Source organism: Melanotaenia boesemani, chromosome 10, assembly GCF_017639745.1.
Source record: "Melanotaenia boesemani isolate fMelBoe1 chromosome 10, fMelBoe1.pri, whole genome shotgun sequence".
In the NCBI taxonomy this organism is placed as follows: Eukaryota; Metazoa; Chordata; class Actinopteri; order Atheriniformes; family Melanotaeniidae; genus Melanotaenia; species Melanotaenia boesemani.
In genome coordinates, this window is record NC_055691.1 from 30,315,998 (window position 1) to 30,333,710 (window position 17,713).

The window sequence follows — 17,713 nt, forward strand, 5'->3', positions numbered from 1 at the left end:
CTATTAATAGCCCAGCTCTACTTCTGGCCACTTCCTTTTAAACTCTTCTGCTTTTAACGTGACTGACTGATATGCTTCTCAACATGTAGATGCCTCTATCAGAGTGTCTAGACATTTTATTGACAACCTTGTATGAGTGAAGGAGGACCTGGTGAATCTGATTGTTTATTACCCAAAGCTAGCATGCCAATACTAGCTTTCAGTTTTGTTGTGTTGTTGTGCGTTTAATTCTGGCACTAAAAATTCACACTGCACAGGGATTTTTTTGCAATTAATAAACATCCTGGCCTTACTGAGTATGGCGTAACTCTGACATATACTCATTTACTCAGGTAGATAAACAATCTCCCACTCATCCACCAAGAAGCAGTCTATATGAGCTTTAGCTGGTTTTAATGGGAAGAATGTCAAATTGAAAAATTACCTTTTAGTTACAAATAAAACATGGCAATACTTGCAGATGTTGCCAAATGTAAGCAACCATAGCAAGCAGACCTCATGGCTGGGCACATGGTAAACAACTGAGAAATGAAATGGAACTCTCAACCTAAATATGGCTGTAATTTTTTCGTTATTGTCCACTAGGCAGCAAAAAGAATCACTCAGATCCTGACCATTTTTTACAGTAAAACATTTTTAACCTTGTAAACTAGTCCTGAATACTTATTGGAGTTTTGCAGCTTATTTTTATGTATTGAATTGATTTAATTATAGGCAAATGAAAGCTACCAGAAAAAGGTAAAAGTCAATGGGGCCTTGTCACTCAGCCCCAGACAATCTGGCATTTTAAAACTCGGTTCAGGCTAAGCTAGTTGGTGTTAGCTGCAAGCCACTCTAGGCTGGCCAGGACAACATTAGCATAATTGTTTAGATTCCATTCACTGAATGAATACAAAGGCATCGACAAGATGTTTTTAAAGTGTCAGCAAAGGGGATCCAAACGTACTCTGTCTTGCCAAACATACCCATTTTGCAGGTAAAAATAACCTACGACAATGCTCAAGAATATGCAAGCAACCAACTTTTCTGAGACTGCATATAAAGTGTAAAACTGGTATGAGGATGATGGTTTTATCATAGAAAATGTATCTTAGCCCAAACATGGCCATTTTCTAATCCTTTTAATTCCTTAATGTTATAGTCTAAACTCAAGCAAGTTCATTGTTATTAACTCAACGTAACTATGTTGGTCATATGTTGGTCTCAAACATATATCCCAAGGTTAGCCACAACAGCAACACATGAAATCCATGGTGATATGAGGAAAATACTTCCTTATACACCATGTTCTTTTGATTTTAGCAACGCAAAAAATATCAAAACACCCCCAGGGTTTAAAGGGTTAAAAGCAAATGAATAATTAAAAGTGCTCTGTGTAGCTGCACCATCCAGAGGGATGCCCAAACCATCTGTAGGTTAAAAAAAAAACACTTCTAAATGAACATTAAGGAAAACAGATGAGTATTTTAGGGCAGGGGTATGAAACTCCAGTCCTCAAAGCCAGAGTCTTGCAGGTTTTACATTTTTCACTGCTACAACACTGTGATGAATTTCTGACTAATTCTACATCGTTCAGCCTGCAGTCAGTAAACACAGGGCCACTATTGATGCTGGCGGGGTTTAATGTAAACAAGTTGTCATGGCTGATTGTTTATTATGTGCTGCTCTTCTGTTTTTGTTCATGTTGTGAATGAAGCGGTGTTATTAATGATACCAAAGTGTTATATGAAGAAGCAACATGAAGAACAAAAATATAAAGAAGCTTAATGAGTCAAAAGAACATAAATATAGGTCTTTCTTTTATGTATGAACTAGATCCTTTGTAGCGGGTACATGTTTACATCTACCTGTTTAGTTTCACAAGAAGTAAATTAAAATCATACCTTTATAAGTTACACTTATAAAGGTATGATTTTGTCACACTCTGTGACAAACAACAGTGCTGACATCAGTATTTACCCTGTACACACTGCATCCGGAAGTAATTATCTGCTTTACATTTAGTCAAAGTAACCCCAGAACTTCTGCTGTTTGGAGTTAACACACACCTTGCAGGAGGGAATTTCATATATATGTGGGCAGAGGACGGAGGGCAGACACACCTAAACAGGGATCTAATTCACTTCATTGCAGGCAAACAACAGAGTAATGGTAGACGAAATGAAGGAGATAGGAGCCTCCTGGGAGGAACTAACCATACCTGATGAGTACTTGGAGCCTTATGTGGAAGACAGAGCTGAGCTGAATGGGAGTATTGGAAAGGACATTTCTACTGCCACAGAGGAAAACCTCAAAGACAAGTCAGTGAAATGCAGCCCAAACCTGCTGCAGGTGCTGAAGGCAGCAGAGAGCAGGTGGCCACTTTATAGTCAGGACAGAGACAAGTCAGAGGCACCTGATTCTGGGACAAGAGAGCTGATTACTGAGGCTCTGAAGACTAACATGGTAAGCCTGCATAGATTACAGCATTATAGATAGCACACACTCATGTAATTCACAGGAAGCATGAATGTGCATCTGCTCAGGCTGTTAATGATTTTAGATGCAAGCTGCAAAGCCTCTGTAAATGTTTGACTAAATGCTGCACTCAATGTATCTCTGAAAGAAAGGACTAATTAAACACGTTCACAGATGATGGGAGCAAAACTCCCAACATGCCGTACCTTCATGATATGACTTGATTCTGTAGATTTGGCTCTAGTCATATGCCATGGGTGCAACATCGGTCTAAATATTAAAAAATATGTAAACCCGTGTGCATGGAGTTGGTAAGAATTTACCAGCTCTCTGCAGCCTGATCCTGTTCTCAAGAGAGATTTGAAGTAATAAATCTGACCTCAGTACAAGTTATTTCTGGCCAGAATGGAAACTTGAATAGTGAATAATGTGGACATCAAGTTGTTCTCAAAAATAAATTCCATTTCATTCTCTGGATCTTTGTGTTTAAACCATCCATCATGAGTCTGATAAAGTTTTAGGACCGATGCTGAAGTAAAGCTAATGGAGTGTATTTCAGGAGGATATTTTACTGCTGTAGCCTACTGCTTTAAACTTGGATAGAGAGAGAGAGGAGTTTAGACGAGTAAATAACATGCTCCAAATAGGCCTGAAGGGTATGGAAATTTTTATTATTATTATTTAATTGTGATTTTTCTGACAAATATTGTGATTGTGATTTGGTATGGGATTTAATCTTTTAAATAAATTTCAAAATATGCAAAGCTAAGATATCAACGGCTTCGCTTACCAACTACAATATGCAACATGTAGCCAAAATGCTGAAATCTGAAGGTTATATTTCCTCCTGAACAGGTTTATACTTTGTCCTTGAAGTAAAAACTAAAAAGTCTGATGTTTATTTATTCAAGTTATACACTGATGTAGCTACTTGAAGAAACTTAAGCGGCCTTCTTTGTCCCTGAATGCAACTGGGGTTGGTGGTTTTTCACTTGACTGGTTTTTCTGTCGCCCTTTTATCTTTCACACAAACAACTTCCAGTTTACATTCATGCATGTAGATCTCTTCTGTATCTTTAATACATAGCCATGAGAGCAAAGTTCCGTTTGCTGAATATCAACTTCCATCTGTCCTCGTGCAATTTCATCTGAACTCTTTCTTAATCTGTCTCCTTATTATATTTCCAAGAATTCTCAGCTCTAAATAGCCCAACAGTCTCCTTTATTTATTCCCACTCTCCTCTGACACCTGTGGGGCGAAGGCGTGCCAACAGTTCAACAGCAACAGTTAGCAGGTCTGCAGGGTTGTTATAGGAGCGCTCTACCAGAATGAAGAAAGTTTACAATCTAGTGAATATTTCTAAATCTAAGGACCAGGAGACAGTGCAGTCCATCTCTGTGAAGGTATTACAGCTTTTTTTTTCTTGTATGGGGCAGCAAATCAGTATTTCCTGTGAAATATGTACAAGTGAACGTTTACCTATTTGTATGGGTCTTTGAATAAGTACACCTTTTAATTGTCTAAGCCTGTTTTTATTCTTTTAAACTGTTTTTGTAAAGGCACTATTTGGAGCAGAGCTACCAATTTTGTTATATGCACTGTCATACGATGACAGTAAAGGCTTTAACTTTACTTTTACTGATACCTGGAAAAGTTTAAAAAAGGAATTAATATTGTTTTGGGTGGGGGGTAAAGCATTTATGAAGAAGACTTTGTTTTATATAATATGACACACAGTGATCAACTGAAATAAATATGAGCTTTTATCACACTGTGTTCACTTGGAACTGTGTTGGCTTGGATTCAACTTTTTTCTATGAGAGATCATTAAGTTAACTTTTAGACTGCTCCAAGCCACAGCTTAATGTCTTTCTGTGCTAAAGATTAAGCAGCTGCTTGAGTAAGTGACCACCATTCTCAAGACTGAATTCAAGTGATCATTCATTGGAACAAATCTTTGCAGTGCTAGGTCTTTGAACCGGAAGGAACACTTAAAAATGCTCCAGATATATGAATATATTCTACATTTTTCAAAGTGGATACTGGAAAAAGACAGCAATGCTGAGTTGACTTTTAACCTAGATTCTTAGTCATACATGAACAAGGATCCTAATGATTACACAATCAGTGATTTGAAAACCTTTGACCATCAGATGCTCCCATTTGATCCTCTATAATTTTGAAATTATGCATATGCAGAACAGATAAAAGCTCACAGAAATATTATTTTAGAATAGGCACTTGAACTTGTCATGGCAGGAAAAACAAAAAACACAAATTTAAATCCATTTTCAGGATTGACGTTAATTAATGCTTCAGTCCACACTTCTAAATAAAAGAAATTAAGTTGGGAACAGGATTTCTTATGTATGTGTGCTTAAGCCGAGAGAAAATTTCATTGTGCTTGCATAATGGCAAGATCTTGAATCTTAAAGATGGAGTTGGCGGCAGAAATTCTCAAGTCCTGTGCTATTAAATAAATCCATAAAGGCTGTCTGATGCAAAAAGGACACTTTCAAATTTCGCTATATTCATCATTTACTAGAAACATTATGGTATTTTTTAGATTTGCATTGCTTTAAAAGGTGGAAATTTGTTCATTTGCGCCCACGTTGTGATTAATTTTCTTTAAATATATAAAACAGACATGTCTCCTCAAGTCTGAACAGAAATGCAACCGAAACTGGTAAAAACATTTTGTTTTTTGGGGGAAAATAAGTGTCACAGTTTTATTTCAATGTCCCTTTTTTGTATGTGTGGTACGATGTGATGAGTATACATCAACATTCATTACATCCAAGGTTACTATTATATTTGTAGGCTGTGTGCTTTCCAAAGAAATCACAATACACACAAAACCAGCAGGTTGTTTCTTTTTTTTTTTAGGATTTTATCTACAAAATGTTCCCAGGTTTGCATTTCTGATCTTACTGCTTCAACTTGTGAGATCTGTAGAAAGCCATGTTTCCCCAGTGATACCGTCAGTATGATGTCTTGACTTTAAATATAAAGATGCACGACTCAAGTGGTGCTGTGTGATGGATCAGAACCTAACATCCTAAATGTCTTAAGCTGTCACACAATTGTATTCTTGGTAATACTTTATAGTTATTTTGTTTTGCTGTTACAAAATATTTCAAGACTACAAACTTGGATGCTTTAAAAAATAAAATAAAAGTAAAATGACAGTCTAAGTGGTTTTAAAGAACTTCTGGAAAATCTGTTTTGCAAAGTTGCAAGTGGAGGATACAAGCAGGCTACAGTCCAAAATCCAAAGTTTATCAAGATGTCAAAGATCAAGAACTGAGAGGCAGCCAGTGATGCAGGCAAGAAATCACAAGACCATGTGAGAAAAACAGCTAAGATTTCCAGGAAACATGCGAAGTAGACACCTCAGAGCTGAAAAACACCATGAATCCAAAAAGTGAGAAAGCTTTCCAAACATTACAACAAGGAACAAAATAAAAGGGAAAGTTTTTATAAGAAATGAGTGATGAGCTGGGGAACAGGTGTGAAGGTGTCCAAATCCATGACAAAATCAATGTTGTGGTTGTTTTAGTGTTATGTTTTCTGTCGCTGGGCTGAACTACCAGAGCATCTGTACTTTAGTCACCTCCAGGGAGACTGAACCCTGTTACTCAGGCCAAAAGATTTCACTCTCCATGTGATTTTTAATTTACATCTTGTTAATATATGACTAACACCACCTTGTTATTCTCCGTCATGCAAACCAAACTTCATATTTTAGAAAACCAAAATTTATTTTTGAGTTAGCTGTAAACTATGCAAAGACCGCAGAGCTTCTTACTCATCTCTGCAATAATCCTCTCAAACATGGCACCCTGGCTTTAGATTTGGAGGTAGTGTCAGCTTGTGGGTGTGTCTGTGATGGGTGTGGATATAAGTCGACACACGTGGGTAAGAAAGTATAAGACAATCAGACAAAGCTGGGGATTGTAGTCAGAGTCAGTCAGCTCTCCGTAAGCCTGAGCTGCAGGGTGAGCAGCCCAGATATGGCCAAGTGGGATTCCTCTGGCAACAGCTTGGCCTTCCAGCAGACGCACTCTATGGTGAGCCAGCAACAAATGAGAAAGAAGATGTAAACGCTGATGGACTATGTGCAGAAAAGTGAAAGAAAACCTGATGTTAAACATCAGAATGATCCTGTGTTTATTATTTGAAACTGTATATTTAACTTTTTGGCCTGTAAACCAATTAATTTGGTGTTTTTCTATTTTTTAAAGTAGTTTATTTTCTCTTCTCTTTTTCTTTTGTTCCTAGCAAATACAGTTAAATCAGCAGAAACAAGAATTCAACAAACGTCTCACCAAGGCTGGTCATCGCCCTCTGTCTCGATCCAGGTCACAGTCATCTATAGATAGCATCAATTCAGGTATGGAAACGTTAAAAACACATGCTAGTTGGTCTGATCACATGTTTTTGATATACAAACGGGCCCTGAGCCCCTGAGCTTTCTTCTTCTGCTAAACCTCAATTAAAAGAAAAGTCCTCTCAAGAATTGGGTTTCTTTACTTTGGTGCTAATCGCCTTGTTTAACATGCCAGTCACTGTCAGAGTTTATATAGACTTCAAAGTCTTCACCTCAGTAGGATCTAATTCAGAATCTATGATGAAGGCTGGAACACATCTTAAGCTTCCAAACAATTTAAATCTGTATTGCTCCATTAAACATAAGCTAGATGGTCCTACACAACTACATCTTATTTCTGCAGTGAGCAGCAAGAGCTCTGAGGATGAGTCATCTCCCCAAGACAAGCTACAGAAGACATCAAAAGGCCTGTCTGACTTCTGCATCAAAAACATCAAACAGGCTGAATTTGGACGCAGAGAAATAGAGATTGCACAGCAAGGTGTGACAAGCAGTGTTTCAACCAGGGCTTGTTAATGACAGAATGAATCATATGAATGCAGCATGTACACCAAAGAAAGAGAATGAAATGCCATAAAATGTAGAATATGTCCTGTTCATGTCTCTGGTCCTTGTCTGTGATATTAAGAAATGCCAGCACTGATGATACTGAGGAAAAGAGGAGGTGGGGAAAAACCTCTGGCTGGAGCCAAAGTAGTGGGCTGTACACACATCACTGCACACACAGCGGTCAGTTCAACATGCACACACACACACACACACACACAAGCACCAAGATTTAATCTGAAAAATCTTGTTTGCTCCTTCAATACTTAACCCTTACTAAACATTTGATGTATCTTAACTCAACCAAGCAGCAAATGGAGCAAAAGTAAACAGAGCACAAAAATGAAGTGGCGACACAAAACACATTAATAAGTGTATAAAAGTGTAAAAAAGAGTTTTATAGCAACTCGTGTTCTCATTCAGATTGTATCTTTCAGGGAAGGCCTTATGTACAGTTTTTCAGCAAGTTAATGATAAACCATTTCAGAACTTTCAGTAACTGAAGGACATATAAAATATACAAAATATGACAAAAACAACACATGACTGCTTAGCAGACTGACAGGTTAAGACATGTTGCTGCCTTCAAATCCAAGATGAAGCAATACTTTGATGAAATTGTGATATTACTTTCAGCACTTGATTTTACTGTGTTCTGTTGTGAATAAAATGTTATTTATTTTTATGGCGTTAAGTAAATGTATTGTTCTTTGCACCTGCATGTTTACCATGCTATTGTAAATAAGCAGTGAAAGGGTAGATTTGTTGATACTCAAGCAGTCTTTTATTATTAACATTGATCCTGCGCATGTTGATTTTTCAATGAAGGCAAATTTTCTGGTGTATTTGAGCAGCCCTAATTTAGACTATTAGAAATGTTAATTCATTTAATGTGATTTATTTGCAGGTGTTGATTGAGACTCTAGTTGCACTGGGAGCACAGTGTCGATGGGCAGCCTGTAACATCTTCTCCACCCAGAACCCTGTGGCTGCTGCACTGGCTGAAAGAGGTTCGTCCCCGTACCAGTGCCACCACGTGACTGATCAGTGCGTTCTTTTCCGCTTTTTCATCTCGTCAACACACACATACTTTATAATACATTTTCTTCCAGGGATCCCAGTGTTTGCATGGAGGGGAGAATCAGAGGATGACTTCTGGTGGTGTATTGATAGATGTGTTGCTGCTGATTCTTGGCAGCCCAACTTGGTATGTTGATTAAAGCCTCTTCCACTTTTCCTTCACCAAGCTTCTATGGTCTTCTATGGTCCTAATCTGCTGTTTTCTTGACATTAGATGGCAGCTGCCCAGCATGACACTGTATTTCTTTTGGTCTCATAACACTTTCCCAAACCCTTGATTTAGCTGGCTTATAACATATAGTCCATATGTTATAAGCTGGACAAAACATGAGTTATGCAAATTTGCTTATGAAGCTTGCCAGTGCTGTAGGCAAGCCATAAGTTAAAGCCATGAATTTGGCCCAAATGTGTCTGTTCAATGAAAAAAGTTTGTATATCTGTTTGTTATGTGTCACACACAAAGAGCATGCATTTATCAATTTCTACCTTTATTTTTCTGTAAACATGTCAACAATATCGACCACATCTTAAACAGTCTGAGGCTTTTTTCAAGGATCTGAAGGATTATTGACTATTGGCATTTCCACTGAGGTCTAAGGTTCAGGTTAGATTAGCAAAAATGAAGTCTTGCTCCTTCCCAACACCAGTAACACTGCACCCTACAAACCTGAAGATCCAAATACACACTCACCAGAAGAAATTAATTATTTATTTAATTTATTTATTTATTATTTATTTATTTAATTAAATTAATTTATTTGATCAAATAAATTTAACAAAATCCAGACCTGCAGAGCAGAACCAGAAGAACACTGAACTTGACTTGATCCAGAGATCCAGAAAAATAATCCAAGAACAAAATAAACATGGGAGTAAAAATACTCAGAGTGGTACTCATCACCCCCCCCCCCCCCCCATCATAAGTTTGATTTGTTTTACTTAACAAATCAAACTCAAATAACTCGTGCAAATGCTCCTGTTGTTGATATATCTGCAAAAGTCTTTTCTTTCAGTCATCAGTCTGCCTATATGGAAATAAATGAGCAGACGATTCAGAGCTCAAATGTGACTAATAACTGAATGAGCAGGAAAAATTGACCACCCACCATCCCTAGCTTTTTTTCTTTAAAGCAACACAGGAAAAATTGTCTACTCTCTCACAATATAACTCTCTAAGCCAGTCGACTTACATTTTTAGTGTTTAAACTCTGACATGAGTTACAGTTGGAGCAGCCTCAGACAGTGAAAACTGAGACACAAATCTTATATGTTTATCAGAAAAAGACTCATTTGTGGAGTGCTCGCTATGGTAAAAAAAAAAAAAAGAGAAAAGAATAAAGAATAAAGAAAGGTTGTGACCAGATAATAGCAGTGCCAATTATCCAAATGTAATTTCTTCAGGAAATGCATTATTAATATCTCTCTGTGTTTCTATTAGTTCAATTCAGTGTGTTTATCGGCCTCATTTGTACTAATAAAGGCTTTGGTCTGTTATTATTATTTGTTATTATATTATTATTAAGTTTCATTTCATTTTATTTGTCAGATTCTGGATGATGGCGGTGACATGACCCACTATATCTATAGGAAGTATCCAAACCTGTTCACAGAGATCAGAGGCATTGTGGAGGAGAGTGTGACAGGTGTCTATCGGTAAGTTTGTCACAGAGCTTTAAATCCTGTTTTAAGTCATTGTATTGCTCACACATAAATATGTGTTCATTTATGTTTCAGGTTGTACCAGCTGTCACAGGTAGGCAAACTGTATGTTCCTGCCATGAACGTTAACGACTCTGTGACCAAGCAGAAATTTGACAGCCTTTACTGCTGCAAGGAGTCCATCCTGGATGGGTAATGACTCATGCTGTGACCATAAACGGGTAAGAAAATTTGCCCGACAACAGCCTGACTGTTTTAAACTCCTGTCCCAGGTTAAAGAAAACTACTGACGTTATGTTTGGAGGAAAGCAGGTAGTGGTGTGTGGATATGGTGAGGTTAGTGCAGCATAAACATGACATGTTTAAAAAATTCCTCATTTATGAGCAACTCTACCATATTGTTTTCTTTTTCCTTGCAGGTTGGCAAAGGCTGCTGTGCTGCCATGAAAGCGCTGTGTGCCGTTGTATACGTCACAGAAGTGGACCCTATTTGTGCCCTTCAGGCCTGGTATGAAAAGAGGAAGCTTTTATCAGCACACATGTAAAGTGTTCCCTCATTTCAAAGCCGCAGTGTAACAAAACATGATGAGAATTACTGTTTTAACCCAATTCTCTCATCCCGCCTCCTTTCAGCATGGATGGCTTCAGAGTGGTAACAGTGAGTGAAGTCATCACACAGGTAGACATTGTCATCACCTGCACAGGTATTTCAACTAGTGTCATCTCATTAAGAATAGATCCCACAACACTGACTATTTTGATTTGATTTGATGTGCGCTCCAATTTTCTCCAGGAAATAAGAATGTGCTGGGGAGAGAACATTTTGACAAAATGAAAAGTGGTTGTTTAATCTGCAACATGGGACACTCAAACACTGAGATGGATTTGGTAAGGACTTGGTGTGTCTTCAGGCAGGCATTCGTGTTTGGCTGTTTTAACCACTAACTTCTATTCTCAGGCGAGTCTGCATACTGCAGAGCTGAAGTGGGAGCAAGTGAGGACTCACGTGGACCAGGTTATCTGGCCTGATGGCAAGAGAGTTGTCCTGCTGGCTCAGGTGATGATACCTTTATATGACATGCTAATTAACAACTGAGTGTCCTTCACACATGATAATTAATTGGTGTTTTTTTTAATGTCTTACTGTATTTTTGAGGATGCAATGTGAGTAGTGTCTTGCATGTGGAGATGGTGTAATTGTGAGCCTACTATTCAGACGGAAGCCTTGTTGAATTTACAGAGACAGATAACCATTACACAGACCTTGACAAGCAGATCAGATTTGATTTGATCAGTGACCTGCTGCAGCGAGATGGTAACCAGACCTGCTGTCCATGTGACTGAACTCTGGCTCGATCGCAAGGATGCTGTTTGGGATTTTTGTATGCTCTGAGAGCTGCTTGTTAGCACTTGAAATAACTTTGAAGCAGTTTTCTCGGCATGACAACAAAGCTGTCCTGAAATAACATGAAAATCTGAAATGCATTGACGGCAAAATGTAGACAGTGATGAAAGTGAACTCAGAATGCTAAATATAATTGGGTCTGATCTGACTGTTCCTGCAGCTGGAAAGTAACCAGCAAAAAATAAAGGAAGGGAATTTAGCAATTATATTATAATGACCAGGTAGGAATCTAAAACACAGTCAACAACCCTGGGAAGAACATTATTGTACACAGTGATCAAACGCTAATGGGCTTCCTGTCTAAAAGTCTTAGAAACCACAATTCACTTGGCAGCAGACATCAGTTCACAAGGATTTTAAGTGAAGGTAACAGCTAATGTTTTATTCCTGTTTAGTAAGAAAAAAAATTAGCAAGACCCTGCTTTTGTTGCCAGCTGAAGCAAATTTCCATTAGTGCTAATTAAATTCATGCAAATATCTTTAATGTCAAAATGTCTTGACAAAACATACCAGGGTTAGAAGTAATAGAGCATTTCTGCTGCAGGCGTGTCAACTTGTCAAAACAGAAAACCACAGATAGAATTAAAAACATTGATGACTCACTGGGACAATTATCTCAGGGGGCAGAGCAGTAGCTACCAACCTGAAAGTCAGAAGATTGATTCCAAGCTTCACCTGATAAAATACCGAATGAGACATGAATTTGTGTGATAAGAGAAAGCACTTGGTATATAACAATAGAGGTGCTGTATGAGTGTGTGTGTGTGATTGGTGAATGTGACATGTCTAAACGTGGTCAACATGGGACTAGAAAAGTGCTATAGAAGTACAGTCCATTTAACTGAACAAAGCCAGTGTTAACATTTACCTGTACTTTTTTTATTTCAAGAATCAGAGCATGAGTGAAGCTCCCTGAAGCTCCACTGCTTTATTTTATTTATTTTAGTCAATGAAACAAAGATCCCTGTGCTACCATATACAAATATAATATTTGTTTGGATCTTCAACCCAAAGTAGATCAAGCTAATTAAATCCTATGTTACAGTAGCATTGTTGTCACCCTCACACACACAAATCCTTTGCACAAGTGTGATTAGTTGAGCTTGTTTTTAAACAGTATTTAGAGGTTTCATGTACAGTCTTTAGTTTGAACTCATGTTTGTGGTTGTGTTATACTGCCATCTAGCCAAGCTGCAGTCTAGTCAGACTGAAATACGTAGCAAGACGATATCAAGTGTGTTTATGTTTAAGAAAGGTAATTCTGATCAAACTTAAATCTGCATCAGTCAAACTTGGACAATGCTTTAAATTTAGATGAGAAGTGTATGCCTCACGCATCTTTAGCTTTTTGTACAATCAAGATAACAGTCACCAGATCAGTATCAGGCAATGTCGACATTCTGGACACACCAATCAGGTGGTTGGAGACATCTTTGCTTCAATAGAGAGAAGTGCTGTTATACTGAATAAAATGCTGCCCATCAATACCTTTTGCCCCCACATCATAGCCAGGTGGTTAAACAATACACAGCACAGGCTCCTTCAGTAACGACAAAGATGTTAATGACGCCAGAGGAAGAAAAATAAACGAGACCCTCTACTGGTTGAATAGAAAAATATTAGAAAAATATTTTTGAACAATATTACAGGTATCATCCACTTTGTTAGGCCACAACATAAAACAGACGCTGAACACAAAGGTAGGGAAAACATTTGGTTTATTATTAAAAAAAAAAAACTCTTAGCAGCCGACTACAAATAGCAAAAGTGATGACCTTCACACCTTCACAGCAGGGCTAGAGCTAGAGAAGTGGCCAGGGTGGCACTGGCCACCTCTGAAATCTGATTGGACAACCTGGATGCCACCTCAGGTGATTGACATGTCACTGGAGGAGGACAGAAATGTCTTTTCAGACATGCATCAATAACTACTGTCACTAGCTGTGTTTCCATTACAGTATTTCGCTAAACAAGAGGGATGGTATACATCATTCAAATTTCATGTATCTTACTTTTCCACTTGTGTATAACATGTAGGTACGTGGAAGGGAGACTGAGTAAAATGCATATTTATTGGTCTTGTCCTGCCCACAGGACGCTGGGTACAAACTGGTTAAAAATATTTACATATGGTTGCACAATCTAGAAGAGAGTTTGTCCCTGTGCATCTATGACTTCTAATGTTATGTAAAAATTTTAACCTAATGTTAGCCTGAAGCTACATAGTAGTGCTAATCTAGTTATATGGTGGTACTAGATTAGTATAGCAATAATGTCAGGAAGACAGTGAGTGAGTGTATTTAGGAGCTACACATCAGCTCAGTTAATCAAGATCTTCACACTGGAGCTGAAAATAAACTATAAAGATTTTCAAAGAGTACTTCAGTATCCATGTTACTTAGTGCTGACTAAGGTAGGTCTGCATGATCCAGTTAAATTTAAACAGGCTGCTAGCCACGCCGGTAGGTGATTTTAAAGTAAGTTATAGATATAAATGTGGACAAATATAGCCTTATTGTGTCATACAGTCTTATTTTTTATGGGAAGATATTTCTGATGTTTTTGTAAAGAGGAAGGAAACAATTCAGGCCAAGACAGACCCCAGCCCCAGCATCAGCAGCCCTGACAGCTCCTAACATGGAGCTAGCCATACATTCATTGTGGTCATAAGCAAGGATCCAGTCTACAACCATCACCCCCCTTTGGCCACTGCATATATAAAAGTCTACCTCCACTTTACAGGTGCAACCAATTAAGTCAGTCAGTACGATTAAGCCAGTGCACCACTGAAAGGCTCTTGCACTGCCACTGAAAGTATATTAAGGATGCAGTGGGGCATGACATTATTATGTTACTGTTAAATTCATATTTGACTTTTCTGATATGAAACATCCGTTTGTGTTAGATGTCACATTTGGCAAAGTATTTCTGTAATATTCACTAAAACATGTTTTGTAAGGTCAAAATGTTTTAATAAATTCCCTCCAGTTGTTTATGAGAGGCTGTGTGAAAGGGGAAAGTCTAACAACAATATGAAAACATACTGTTTTGACTTTTATTTTATCTATTTATTTATGATCAGGGTCATTTGCTGAATCTGAACTGCTCCACCGTGCCCTCATTTGTCGTTTCTATCACAGCCACAACTCAGGTATGAAAACTTATTTTCATTTTACGTTTAAATGGCTGTGGACATCACTTTGTTACCATTGCATAAATGTATGCAGTTAAATCAGTTACCAGGCTGGGTGCAATGAATTTTCACTGATGTGTTTCAGGCCTTGGCTCTAATAGAGCTGTACAGCGCTCCGCAGGGGCGATACAAACAGGATGTCTACCTGCTGCCAAAGAAGATGGGCAAGTTCTTACTTTAAATACACTGAAAGACAAACCTATGCAACTTATAACCAGTATAACCATAATTAATAAAAACAAATTAAATGTGGGCATTTGTATTTTTAGATGAATATGTTGCAAGTCTTCACCTGCCAATATTTGATGCTCACCTCACCGAGCTGACTAGTGATCAAGCAAAGTACCTGGGCATCAGCAAACATGGACCCTTCAAACAAAATTACTACAGGTAAAAATGAAAGTTTCCCACAAACACTGATGACACATACAGATATTAATTTGGTGTATATAACAAAATATTTTTTAAAACAGGTACTAAGTTGCCAAGATGAACTGATGCGCCTTGCAAAGCCATCAGCCCTGCAGGTGGAGCTCTGACGCCCTCTACAGTCAATGACATGATGAGCACATCAGTTTTACTTTTCTGTCTTTATTTGTGGTTGCATCTTATGTATTAACTCTGATGCAAGTTTTAAATATTATCAATATTAAAAATGATATCACATCTTAAGTTTGAATTAAAATATGTAAGGGTTCAAATGAAAAGACAAACAGGAAGCAGCTCAGTCTGAGCCTCCACAAAGACTGGATCTTGACTACTTTTACTCACTAGGGGGCATAAGACTACTATTATCATTGGGACATATAAGTAATAGTCCTAAAACTTTTCCTTCTCCGTACTAAAGGCATTATTCCTTCAGTCCTACTGTAAACATACAACAGCATTAATTGATAGTAAGTAGTTCTCCTCTGTATATGTGTACATCTGTATTCATCATGTTGGGACATAAACTTCTTCACAAAATCACTCTGTGGGGAAATGACTCCTTTTTGTGGACAAAAGAATCCATCAATTAAATCCTAACATTTTTAGCACAGTGGTTCCCAGTCTTTTTCTGCTGGGCCTCCTTTTCCTCGACAACAATGTCAAGCCCCCATCCCACCACCACTACCTTGTGCATCCTAGAGTTTACAATAAAATGCATGAAGAAATGTACCATGAAACAGCATTGTCTGGCAGATAAACAGTCTGGTATCTTTAGTTTACTGGCTGCTACTTCATTAATTATAGTTAATTCATTCAGCCATTGATATGGTTTTATCAATTCCTACACTCGAGAGTGATGCTTTTAGAATGGGAACCTTAACTTCATATGAGGTAAGTTGAGCATTTGACAAGAAGGATGCAGCTTAATAAAATAACTCTGTTATTTGTGCCAGTTGAGTAGTTTATTCCCAATCTAATCAACAGGCTTTCTTTTTGTGTTCAGAATGAGAATTCCCCAAGTGGGCTGTAACTTGTTTGGCTTCATACTGTCAGATAATAACATTCTGAGACGTACAAGACACTGCGGTCTGGCTTCTTTACCCTTAATTGACCATTACTGTTAATTGATCATTACCTGGTAAAGCCCAGGGACAGACATGCCTTCTCATTTTTTCTTGTCTTTTAATTTTTTTGGAAATGTCTGTTGATTCACGGTTGTGTGCCCATTGGTATTTTTACAAATTTGTCCATGTTGTACTAGTAGTATATGTAACACTGACTTAGTTTAAGATTAAATTTAGGATTAGTGATTGTATATTATTTCACCACGTACTGTTAAAAATGTGTGCTGGAAATTGACGTAAGTCAATCACCAGGTCAAATGACCTCAGTTTCCTGGCTGACATGCATATCTGCTGCAAGGATGAAGAGAAGGGATTGTTTCCATTACTGTGCATTATATACAAAAATGACTTCATAAATTATAACATCACTTCACACATTTAAAAAATACTGCTAAAACAAATGTAAACTGTTGTGTGAATATAAATTACATTACATACCTGTTCTCCTTATTCCAAGTGTCTCAGTGGAGTTATGTTAAAAAATGAAGATGCACCAAAATCACAGTCCAGATCCCAAGTAGAGCTGAATGTCCTCTTATAGATTATTCAAATTAATTTGATGGCATACAGGTAATAAAGTGATGTCCATCACTATAAAGTGACAACATTAGTTAAAATCATTTGATATATTATCAGGATATTTTTCTTTCACATGTTGACTAAATGCAGTATTTTATTTGTTTACAGTTAAAATTTAAGTTTAAGATGTATTTGACCCATAACCACTTTAATTTTTTAAATATTCCTAAACTCTATTTTATTTATTTATTTATTTATTTTGGCCTTGATTGAAACTGTGCTCAGGATGTTGGGCTAAACCAAACGAGCCCTGGACTGTGCATAAGAATCACTGAAATTCAGAAAGTATTTTTTTTATCATCAGACCAGTATGAGATGTGGAAAAATACCTTCCACCTACACAGAGTGGTAAATTATAGAGTGAATAGCAGCCTCATAACAATAACTTAATTAATTTGATATTACTGAATTTGTTCAAGAAATTCTGACCTGCAGATTTGCCTCATTTTTAACAGAAATTAAACAACAGTGATGCCCTGTTTGGTCATACCAGCACCGGATAAACACTTCAGTGAATGCTTTAAAACCTAAATATGGTACAACAGGAAGACTTAAAATGTTCCTGCTACACATAAGATTAATCTGTACTTCTGTGTACTCATTTGACCTTCAGACAACCAGATTATCAATCAGTTTTGTTCTCACCTTTTCCTTCTTTTCCTCTCCACCTTTAACCTCATTATAATAACAAAACTCAGTATAAGATCCTTGAGCCACAACTGTCAACATAACCTATATAGCATAACCTGTTGCATAATGTATCTATTATCTATATTATTTAAGTTTTTCTCTTTGGTGGATTTTCTTTTCTTTTAAAAAAAGTACCTTACACATAAAGTTTTTTAAGATA

General features: G+C 37.4%; 1 protein-coding gene across 3 annotated transcripts; it reads left to right on the forward strand.

Annotated features, from left to right (window-relative positions):
- The first annotated feature begins 2,093 nt into the window (after positions 1 to 2,093).
- On the forward strand, positions 2,094 to 15,906 carry LOC121647622 (S-adenosylhomocysteine hydrolase-like protein 1). 3 transcript variants are annotated; one of them, XM_041997202.1, is made up of 17 exons: positions 2,094 to 2,445; positions 6,740 to 6,851; positions 7,192 to 7,329; positions 7,477 to 7,577; positions 8,302 to 8,404; positions 8,507 to 8,601; positions 10,021 to 10,127; positions 10,209 to 10,325; positions 10,406 to 10,469; positions 10,553 to 10,641; positions 10,767 to 10,837; positions 10,927 to 11,021; positions 11,092 to 11,190; positions 14,621 to 14,689; positions 14,817 to 14,895; positions 15,001 to 15,121; positions 15,205 to 15,906. In XM_041997202.1, exons 1-17 carry the CDS (start codon positions 2,149 to 2,151, stop codon positions 15,209 to 15,211), a joined length of 1,764 nt encoding a protein of 587 aa, XP_041853136.1. In that variant the 5' UTR covers positions 2,094 to 2,148; the 3' UTR covers positions 15,212 to 15,906. The 3 variants fall into 3 exon arrangements, with proteins under 3 accessions (XP_041853136.1, XP_041853137.1, XP_041853138.1); XM_041997204.1 differs by lacking the exon at positions 2,094 to 2,445 and adding an exon at positions 6,465 to 6,528; XM_041997203.1 differs by lacking the exon at positions 15,205 to 15,906 and having other exon boundaries at positions 15,001 to 15,125.
- The last annotated feature ends 1,807 nt before the right edge of the window (positions 15,907 to 17,713 follow it).

Coding starts and splice junctions, on each gene's coding strand:
- LOC121647622 (XM_041997202.1), top strand. CDS start 2,149: ATGGTAGACGAAATGAAGGAGATAGGAGCCTCCTGGGAGGAACTAACC. Junction 2,446..6,739: donor AGGCTCTGAAGACTAACATG/GTAAGCCTGCAT, acceptor TTTTGTTCCTAG/CAAATACAGTTAAATCAGCA. Junction 8,602..10,020: donor ATTCTTGGCAGCCCAACTTG/GTATGTTGATTA, acceptor TTTATTTGTCAG/ATTCTGGATGATGGCGGTGA.